Here is a 10,661-nt window from a genome sequence, read left to right as displayed (position 1 = left end):
AGATACGTGCTTAAAGCTGTAAAGCAAGCCGTGTGTAATCTCTGAAGCCTCCAGGGACCCCTCCCAAAAAAATATTCCTATTAATTTCCCAAAACGTTTTTTTGTTGTTTGTTTTGCTTGTTTGTTTCTCAGTAGGTTTTATGCTCCTTCAAACCACAATAATACAAACACAACATGAAGTAAAAACGACCTTGGCAGTGATCATCCAGATCAGATGGCGGAACGTCTTTAAATAAGGTGAACTGCATCGCAGAGTGGATAAGCACTAAACTAACACACAGGCTTTGTTTCTTGTCACACCCCTTTAAAGGCTTATCTTGTTTTTCTTAGTCAGTTACTGAATTAAAAAAATAAAAACGCCTCTCACATTGTTCCAAACATTCACGAGTTATTCTTAGTTTGTTTGAGCTCTATTTTTTTCTGGGTGATCAAGACAGTCAAGGGGAGGCCCTTGACATTTGGCAGTGTCAAGAAAGGTCACTGTTTGAGGTTCATTCATAAAAGCTGTGGGGAGCAAGGGTGAATATACACCCCTATGTATCTGTTTGTGTTTGTTAGAGCAAACCTGTTAAATTTTTATTGGATGACAGTTACAGGTAGATTTGCTGTGTCATTGTGACACAGGCCCTTTGAACAGTCTTATACAACAGTGTTCAGCCAGAAACCTGACATTTAAGTGCCACATTATTCCTGCTACATTGTTCTCCACTGCACAAACACACTTATAATCCCCGTGGTGGCCACATACTTTGTCTCCCTGAAGCCTTTTTTTCTTTCTTGATAGAATCTTAGAATTACATAATAGCCATCCCCCTCTTATGTTGCGTGTTTACATTCCTGCTCGGGGTTGAGCTGCAGTATAAAAATAATGCATATATGAGGTTTTAATAATACAAGTGACCATTGCAGTTATGCGATACAGAGGAGCCTTTGTGCGGGATCGTTTGTGATTATGCAACGTGATCTGTTTTCCTATTCATGGCTCACAACCATGTTAGTGTTTCTAGTGTTTAATGTTCCATGTGCAAAGAGGCTTCAGAGAAACTCCAGGGTGAGAACAATGGTCCATAAATCTTATGCTGGAACACGAAAGAACACCAAGAAACGTTACTCCATAAAACAGAGACAAAGCAAAGTTTAAACACACAATGCCCCCCCCCCCCCCCCCCACCAGCACCAACAAGATATCAGAGGTCAAATCTCTTTCTTTATTGGGAAACATACCATCCAAAAAAGCTGCGCCAACAACAAGTCAGGCAGATTCTGGCATGACATACTTTATGACAATCATTTTTCAACAGAGTGCAATAAAAAAAAAAAAATTAGCAAAATATAGCAAAAAAATAAAAAATAAGAAGCAGACTCAACGTCATTCAAAGAGGTGAAACTATTCAAACTGACTTATTGCAGCTTCTGATGCAGCAAAACATTTTTTAATTGTTTTTGAGAAACATTAAATGTCAATAAATAAGCACTCTTCATTGTTATTATTAGCATTCTTACTGGTTCTGCATTAAATGTGCGTAGAAGGCCATTTAGACTCAAATGCGGGTTACATCCAACAGCTCTGATATTTTCAATTTCCAGCAGCATAATCAAAACGGCGTGCATTTCCTGGATTGCATGTAACAGTATACAAAGTCAGCCTCGCAACCCACATTTAATCTCTATATCACACTCAAAGACCCTGGTAGTTTAGCTCTCTACAACTAACAGTGCTCACATTTGTTCTTCAGATCATATCATTAGCTTCATTAACGAGATGAGATGAATGCTGTAAATCTGCATGACTTTAAGCAAACCGACGGGAAGAGCAGGTTTAACGTAACACCAGTTTATCGTGGGGTCAACAACATCATAATACATCACGACCTCATGACAGTAAGAAATCAATACGTCATAACAGAAGTTACGAGTTTGACAAATGACACAATTTTCTTAATGGTGTCTGATCTGCATGTGTCACATTATTTTTCCCTAAAATGCAACCCGATTGTAAAATGTGCAATATATTATCAGATCAGATTGCAACTGCAGACCCACAGGCGGCTTAGCCGCATCTCAAGAACGGAACCTGACAAACTACAGGGCTGGGACGTTGCTTCAACGTTGTTGAAGCAGTGGAGTGTATCCCACATTTATCACTGTGTTCACACTGTATTCAGACACACCTGCATTTTAAATATGCATGTCATGGCCAGATTTTTCTTAAACAAGCCACAATGAAGGCATGGGAATTAACATGCCAGTTCCTTTCTCCGGGTACCTGATGGTGACACAGCAAAAATAAGAAGTGAAATAAGACTGTCGCTGTTTTGTCTACGAGCGATGACACAAGCAAACGCATGAAGATGCAATTAAGTGCTTTCAATTTGATCTTTGATCACAATATACTCGACAACTTCCTCTCTACTTTCTATTAGGACCAAAATAAGAGATATTATTAATACAAAATATGTATAAACCTTCATACATCTCAGGTTACAAGTTTGGTACAGGTATGAAACACAGCATTAAGCTCCATACAACAAATAAACAGATATATTTTCAGTGGAATGCTTCCACCTGAATGCATTCGCTCAAATCCTCGAGGGCACTTTCTTGGCTACAACATCACAGAGGAGTTACAGTATAAAACATTATAAGAAACATATTGAATTTGGATGATAAATTATAAATTTTCACATATACAAAATTCTGATATATTTACACATGTACATATGAACAGGATCATTTCATCACACATTTTATAAAGCGATTCTCAGAAAGTTACATACTCCTTGAAGGTGACAGTCAGACTGTTTGTTGTGATGTCAGTTATGATGATATTTCCCATAAAAGGTGAGATTTTTTTAATGGGCTCTTTTTTAGATTCCTCTGTTTGTTTTTGTGTGTTTGTCTCTGTTACGGGAGGTGTATCGATGACAGCAGGCTCTGACTCAGGCTGTGGCTGTATTTCTGCTTCAACCTGCTTCTTGGCTTTAGGGCAGCTGAGGTCCATCGGTTCCTCTTGACTGCCCGGGACCTCATAAGTACATATACTGCTGTGACGTGGGCCGCTGCAGTGGAGGTCCATGGGTTTGTCCTGAGGTGGTGTAACCACCGGGTCAGGCACACTGAAAGTCCTCGAAGTCAGGTAGACTTTGGACACGTTCCTGTCGTCCGCGGGATCTGACAGCTTTCTCTTGCGGTCGCCAGGAAAGGACGGGATCCTTATCTGGTCAACAGCTGTCGGTGTCGGGATGTTGGTGTCAGTAGTCCAAGAGGGGGAGCTGGCTGTGAGCTGCAGGGGCAAATCATCTGGAAGATCCGCCTGACCCCGAGCCACCTCTGTGTTGTATTCCTCTGCCGTGCTCGGTGATGGTTTGGAGAAGTGTCTGTCCTTCGGGGAACATTTGATAGGGTGCTCCGCGGCAGGGAGGGTACTGCCGTTACATATTTCTTTGGGGATACCGTTCTCCGGGTGTTCTGCCATTTTGGTTCTTTGTGCGAGATTGTTTTCAGACGGTTTGGCTTTTAGATGGTTGTGGGGTTTCTCTTCCCTGGATGATTCCCCATGTTTACCCTTTGCTCCATGAACCTTGTTGTTGTCCATATATTTGCTCATGACAATAACAATACGTCCATTTTTGTTTTTATTCTTGATTATCTTCATCTTGCTGCTAATAGCACTTGGAAGGGTTGCGTCTTTCGGGTTGGGTTTAAGGGCCTGTTCGCTCTCTGCCTCTTTGACAGCAGGTTTTCTCACCTCCACCGCCAACTCTTTCACTTTGCTCAAGCAGCCTGTGTCTTTGTCCCGAACCCATTTCTGCTGCAGGGCCAGCGGTAAGTTCCAGCCAGGATTTGCCAACTTGCCGGCCGGTTCCTGGACCTTGACCACCTCTTTTAGTCTTGAGGCCTGTGCATCGTACATATTTGGGTCAGGCTCATAGTGGTGGTGCTTCTTGCTGTTTAACTGGTATATGAACTTCTTTTTGCTGTTGGTAAGCTGATCAGCAGGGACCTCCTGGCTGCTGGGCTGGTACTGGTGGTGCTTCTTGCTGTTCAGCTGGTACTGTTGAGGTTGCGGCCGCTGGACCTGGATGGGATCGGGCTTCACACTGCTGTCTGCATCCTGAGAGGCTTCCTCCAAACTCGCAGGCATACTGGATCTTCGGGCAAACGAGGGCACCTTCAACAAAAAACAGAGTTAAGTTTAGCATTTCGACCATGCATCAAACTGTGTGATCTCTGTCCGCCGCATTTATAAAAATCAATGCGATTTGAATGCATTTCAGTTGCTTCTTTCTGGGGTCATTGCAGTGGATAATGTGATCAGCGCGTTTGGTTCCGCTCCAGTTTGACCTCGGATGCCCTGACGAAACCTGAGCAATTGGGTTAAGGGCCTTGCTCAGTGAACTGTCAGCGGTGTGGATTCAAACTACAGAAATTCTAGTTACAAGATTGCTTCACTAACTGCTTGACCATTATTTTCTAAAAGTATACAATAGTTAAAGTCATACTTCATGTTTGTTATAGTTGTATAAATCCCTTATCAGACTGGAGTTTGACAATTTACTGAGAATAATAGGACTAAAACTAAAATACAAAATCCTTTCTCACACATATTATTATATCTCGAGCAGAATTTTTTTTCTTCGAATCATGGAAGACAAAAACAGCCTTCTTTTTATCATAAACATATTGGAGAAAGAACAAATATGGCATTGGCTGTAACATCTCATGTCATTGTAAACAAGGATTTTCCTGGTGTCATTGTTTTGAGTAATCCATTGACATAAACATTTGTCCAAAATAGTCCTAAACCAGTGATTCAGTTCTTCACTGCCACCCCCACAATTGGCCAGGTGGAGAATGTAAACCCCGAAGTCCAGAATTTTCAAGTCCATGTTAGTTTTGTAGGAACAACTCCAAGTCCAAGTTGAAATATGACATCACGGGGGTTATTTGTGACATTGATGAAAGTTGGATGGATGATCAAGCTATATCAAAGCTCAACAGAGGACATAATGCAACCCTTTCCATGGATTCAATAAAACTATGAACTACAGTCGATTTATAAACCCTGCAGCATCACTTAAAAACTGAGTACAGAAGATTGAAGCCATACAGAAATCAAAATAATCCATCCAATCAAGACTCATGCTCCCCTCTGCCACCCAGGAGTCCCTTCCCCCCCTCCTGTACAGACTGACCCTCGCGGCCGTCAGAGGAGCACTGCAGCGGAACGCTCAAGACGCTGTGGCTATGACCTGAGGTCAGAGAAGTGCCACCAGACATGTCACGCTTTATCCCTGATTGCTGGCCACGTGTGACTCTGGCAGAGTGGTATGCTTCTTAAGATGTGACACTGCATAGCAATCAGCTCAGAGTCTCCTGAAATATATAATCACATTCGGCTCAGAATACAGCCCTGCAAATGCCTGAGCTAAGATAAAGCACGGCGGGGTGCTATTTTCAACCACCTATTCTGTCTTGTGGGAAAGAATTAGTAATAGAAGACTAAGATAAAAGATTGTCCTGATGCAGCAGAAAGAAAAACATTCATGACAGAAGGATTAGAGCTTTGAATGTGTCGCCATTTTGCACAACATAACCTCTGACAAATAACAAGGTTTCATGATGAATGTGCATTGAAATCCACCTTTAGAAGTGAGTCCTCTATCCGGTTGGCATCCGAGGTACTCAAAGAAATCTATAAATAACCTTGAATACAATCAGGGAAGCCTGGCCACACCTGACAGAGAGAAACTACAAAGCGTCGTTTGCTAAAGGCAGGACATTCCTGCGGAAATGACTCTGTCACTAAGAAGTCGTAGACGGTTACCTGCAGTAACAGATGTTTTGGTTTCGGCCCCCGTTTACGGTATCCCATCATCTGCTCCTGCCTCTCTCTGTGAAAACAAAAGATAATTACAGTTCAATCCATTAAATCTTTGACAACACATCTACCTTCTACACACAACGCTTCCTCTTCCAGACACCTTTTCACAATAAGAATCTAATTATATCACATAGAAAATTACAGGTTTTAGCATTTGGATTATTCATTCAATTTCCCTTACCTAGTCAAGGTCAAAAGTAGTATTTTGATTCAGGGGACTAATGAATGTGCACATGTGATCTGTTGCAAAGCATTATGGTCCTTATTTGCATAGCTCTCCATGGTAATCGACCCGTTCCATATTCTCATTATCCTAGAGAAATTCAATTAAGGCTACAGCAGGAAGAATCCCTACTTGTCTTTCAAACATCCTCCCTCCTGCAACACACCCATCTTCTTCTTACATTCGATCTCTAATTAGGGTCATGAGGTAGAACTGAAATTGAATGAATACATTGTGGAGTGTCGCACAGTGGTATTTAAAACTTACATGTTGCCTACATTTTTGGTAAATGCAGGATGATAAATAGACTAACAACAAACACGTTTTGGAGCTGGTTTTGTTTTGGGTTTTTTTACTGAGGGAGAGAGAAACGTGTTATTGTAGTCGTGGCGACAAGACAGAGCACCGGCCTGTCTGTGAAATATTGCTCCCCGATATAAACCTTGACTCATCATTGGCTCATAAATAACCAGCGGTGGGTGAAGGCCAGCTGTACACAGCCTCCACCAGGCATGCGTAAACACGGCCTATTGTTGGCCGTCTTCCTACAGATGTTCGGACGATCATAGATGGCGGAAAATTGCCACAACATACACTCTACGTTGCTGTAATGCGTACAATTTCGCACAGTGTCTAACGGGGTGACCCCTATTCACAGAAGATTTGGCAATTACAGACTCCCCAGTTGAATCCCCTCCCCCATCCACTGGGAGCAGAGAGGAATCCACACACACACACACGGCGCAGAAGCAGCACTCCATGACCATCAGCACATAGCCAGACACACACACACACACACACACACAGCCAGGCAGGCAGGCAGGCAGGCAGGCCGGCTGCAGGGGAATATGAGAGCCGAATACACTGGAAACGGCGAAGAGCACTGCGTGTCAATTAGCCTTTTCAGAAAGGCAAATTCCTTTCCCAAGCCATCATATCTTCACGCGGTCCCATGAACGGCCCACTGGCCTGCACAGACAGCGGACAGCTTCAGTTTGCTGGGCTAGCCGCCACTGTGCACACATGAAGCTAGAGTGATAGCGGCAGTGGAGGGAGTTGTGCACTTCAACTCCTAAGATGGATGTCTGGATCCCTTTCCAAGTCCATGCCCCAAAAGCAGGTAGAGATATTCTGTCTATGACAAAATTAGGGTAAGTGCATGTCAAAGTGGTAATACTAGTATTATTCCTCTTCGGTGCAAACACCTGCAAAGTGTAAAAGTACACCTCACGCTGATAGTGACGAAGATCCCATCGGACAGCTGCTCGGCCTCCTCATGTGAAAACCACAACAAACCACCAGCAGGCCTGCACAGTCCTCATGCTCCCCGAGTGGAGCACGTTCCCCATTTTACCACCTGCTCTTCCTTATGGAAGTGCCTTCTCACTTACAAAATGCCGTGAAACACAAATGATTAGGATAAGTAGGATACCAATGCACATTCTCTAGATAAATATATGTATTCCTCAACTGAAGAATGCACATTTTTCTTTTAATGATCTTTCTAACATGCATATTTCCACTCCTACTATTATTGTCCTGCAGGTAATCTTACTACCATACCCCCAGTGTTTCCCCAGGGTAGGGTCCCAAGGGGACAGGGGAGGGGGTGGGGGGGGGGGGGGGGGGGGGCAGTGGTAGAGTTACTGGAGCGCCCCTCCTCCCATGCCCTTATATGGTCATGGTTGAACTGGAGGCTTCGCGGCCTAGTCCGAAGTCCATCTCTCTCTCTCTCTCTCTCTCTCTCTCTCTCTCGCTCTCTCACCTGTGTTGAAACGCGACGAGCAAACGCGGGTCAAGGATGTTTTCCTCTGGTTCCCATGTGTTGTACCTGCACACAGAGGGAGCAAACAAACTGTCAAACAAACCATCACGTGCAAAAAAGGAAAAAAAAAAAGAAAGAAAAAAACTTCCCCTTTCCAACTGACCCGCACATGCCTCATCCTCTCATGAACACTGTCACATAACGTGCACATTACCATATCTTCTGTTGAAAACAGGAAAACGGGCACGTTTCCAAATGTTAAACCGAATTTTTTTTTTTATTTTCACATCCATTTTGTTGCAAAAAATATAATAGATTTTCAACTTGCAGACGGATGATTTTGCAGGAACGTAAGGAAAACGTTGCCGCTGCAGCCGCACCAACCGTGAGGTACGAGCAATGCAGAAAGGGGGAATAATCTGACAGAAAAGTGTGTGTATGTGCCCTTCAAACGGTCCTTCAGCACCATACAGTCGGCCATTTTAGCACCACTGTCTCGTAAATTCGCTGGCAGAGCAGAAATAATTAAAACGGGATTACATGGCTGTGCCTACCCCCTTCCCTCGCATAAATTAGTGAAGGCATCCGCGGATACACTGAAACGCATACCGAGCGCGCTCTCCCCGCTCACACACACACACAAACGCGCACGCACTCAGATTGCGCGCGCACGCCCTTGATGGATGCCAAATTAAAGTAACAACACTTGCTTTGGTAAAAATGTATAGACTTGTCATTGCATCGGTTTATGTTCGCTCATCGTTTAGAAAAATATATATTTTTAAAAACAACAACATTGCATCGGACTTACTTTGGAGACCAGCCTCGCCACTTGACCAGGTACTCTACCTTGCCCTGTGAAGGTGGAGAATGAGAAGCATTTGTTTTACATCATTTTAAAAATGCAACATCTCCACGCCCCCCCCCCCCCCCCCCCCCCCCCCCACCCCCCCAAAAAAAAAGCCGCGTTTGCACAAACGCGCTCCTCGTCTGTTACCTTTCTAATGCGCTTCTTCTCGATGCCCTCCACCGCAAAGACGTGCTCTCCGGCGGCAGGCAGCTCCATTCTCGGCCGAATCCGATCGCGGGGGGACGGATTGAGTGTGAAACGTCGGCGGCGCACGGTCGATGTGTGTCTTCCGTTTTCGGTGCGTGTTGTGCGCGCTTGGTAGTTTTTCAGTTGTATCCAAATCCAAGTGTATTCCCTCCACCTCTGTCTTTTTGCTCGCTCGCTCTCTCCCTCCCTCCTTCTCTCTCTCTCTCTCTCTCGCTCTCTCTCTCTCTCTCTCTCTCTCGCTCTCTCTGCACACTCCACAGTGCTGGCAGTACTGAGCACAGAGATATCCACAGTGGTGCGGCTGAGAGCAGCCTGAGCTCGGCGCATGACGTCAGGAGGGGAGGGGGAGGTGGAGACCTTGCAGAAAGGTTGGAGTTGTATCCCGACCGTGAAAAACTGCACAGAGACGATATTTGGAAATTCAAATCAGTCTTTGCATTACCGTCACGGGACTTATATATGCATATAAACACGCCCTGGCAGTCACACAGTTACGTGAAGCTTCGGGACGCCCTTGTACAACAGACACAACCTGGTTCAGTTGCATGTTTAGTCCAGTACATATCATTTACACGAATTAGTATATGGATAGACATATATGCTGCAATGTTGACTATCTTAACACAGTCAAATACATACATTACAAATGTCTTTTCAGTGATTTCAGTCAATTGTAAAGCTTTAAAGTTACATGTAAAGCAGTTGGATTTCAGGTTTGATGTGAACCCTGTTCAGGTTTTTTTTTTTTTTTTTATATATATATAATATATCATCTGGAGACTTGCGTAATACCATGGGAATAACGTTGATTTAGCCTTGAAAGTGGCAGCACTGTGCTATTGAAGTTGTTGTTATCACTCTCAACCTAAACTGACAGACTCATGAAAACAGTTCCCGTTTTATTTCCGATCCCCTTAAAGCAGCACGGCTGTATATATATGTGACTTTACAGCTCTCTCATCTAACAGGCGCCTCGCAAATATAGGTCACACACACCGACAGTCAAACAAGTGCTACGTCCTCTGGGCTCAACTGCTGTTAATTTGACACACAGCAGAAGGTTTTGCTTTTGCAGCCTTGAGCTACCTGTGGCAAGTTTCTTATGGCGAACTGCCAGAGTGCACAGCTCGTTTCCCCCCTAAACCCATCTCTGCAGCTTGTTATGGGTTGAAATATTGGTTGTAGCATGTCTATCTTATAATAGGACGATTTAAACCCTACCAACAGTTAACATGTATTATGTGCTGTAAACGTCTTCCACATGAAGCCAACTGATTTACGGGGGCTTAATCAGAAACAGGAACGAAAAACGCAAGTCGGTGCGTAAAATCGCGACTTCTGTGCGTAAATTATGAGCCGTCGCTGTGTTGGTCGTTACCAAACGCGGAGAGTCGTTTGCTTTTGAGGCGTGGATCGTGTGAAAAGAGAAGCAGGGAGGCTAAAAGTGATATTTTTTTCCTTGCTCCTAAAATAATTCAGCAGCACAAGGGTTAAAACGAAGCCTGTAAGCAGAGCGGCAGCAGCCAGCCTATTAAATACAGGCACGATATATCTCTGCCCTGCCATATAAGGTAATGGACCAAAAGGACCGAAATATTGCATTTTATACTCTTAGTTTCCCGAGTTTGACTACTGATATTGGTACAAGATGGGGTTAAGACTCGGTCCGCCACAAACACGCTCGATTAACTCGCCGTATTTACGAACGATTCCGATTTTTTCCCCGCGTGCC

The 10,661-nt window shown here is 44.0% G+C and overlaps 1 protein-coding gene across 1 annotated transcript; it reads right to left on the bottom strand.

Moving 5' to 3' along the window:
- Positions 1 to 1,218: 1,218 nt before the first annotated feature.
- Positions 1,219 to 9,106, bottom strand: cbx4 (chromobox homolog 4 (Pc class homolog, Drosophila)). The gene is made up of 5 exons (XM_080511166.1): positions 8,870 to 9,106; positions 8,684 to 8,727; positions 7,873 to 7,938; positions 5,828 to 5,894; positions 1,219 to 4,171 (listed from the first exon to the last, which is right to left on the bottom strand). Exons 1-5 carry the CDS (start codon positions 8,936 to 8,938, stop codon positions 2,762 to 2,764), a joined length of 1,656 nt encoding a protein of 551 aa, XP_080367292.1. The 5' UTR covers positions 8,939 to 9,106; the 3' UTR covers positions 1,219 to 2,761.
- Positions 9,107 to 10,661: the final 1,555 nt, after the last annotated feature.

Source organism: Blennius ocellaris (assembly GCF_963422515.1).
Source record: "Blennius ocellaris genome assembly, chromosome: 16".
NCBI lineage: Eukaryota > Metazoa > Chordata > Actinopteri > Blenniiformes > Blenniidae > Blennius > Blennius ocellaris.
This window is presented reverse-complemented; position numbering and strand designations above follow the sequence as displayed.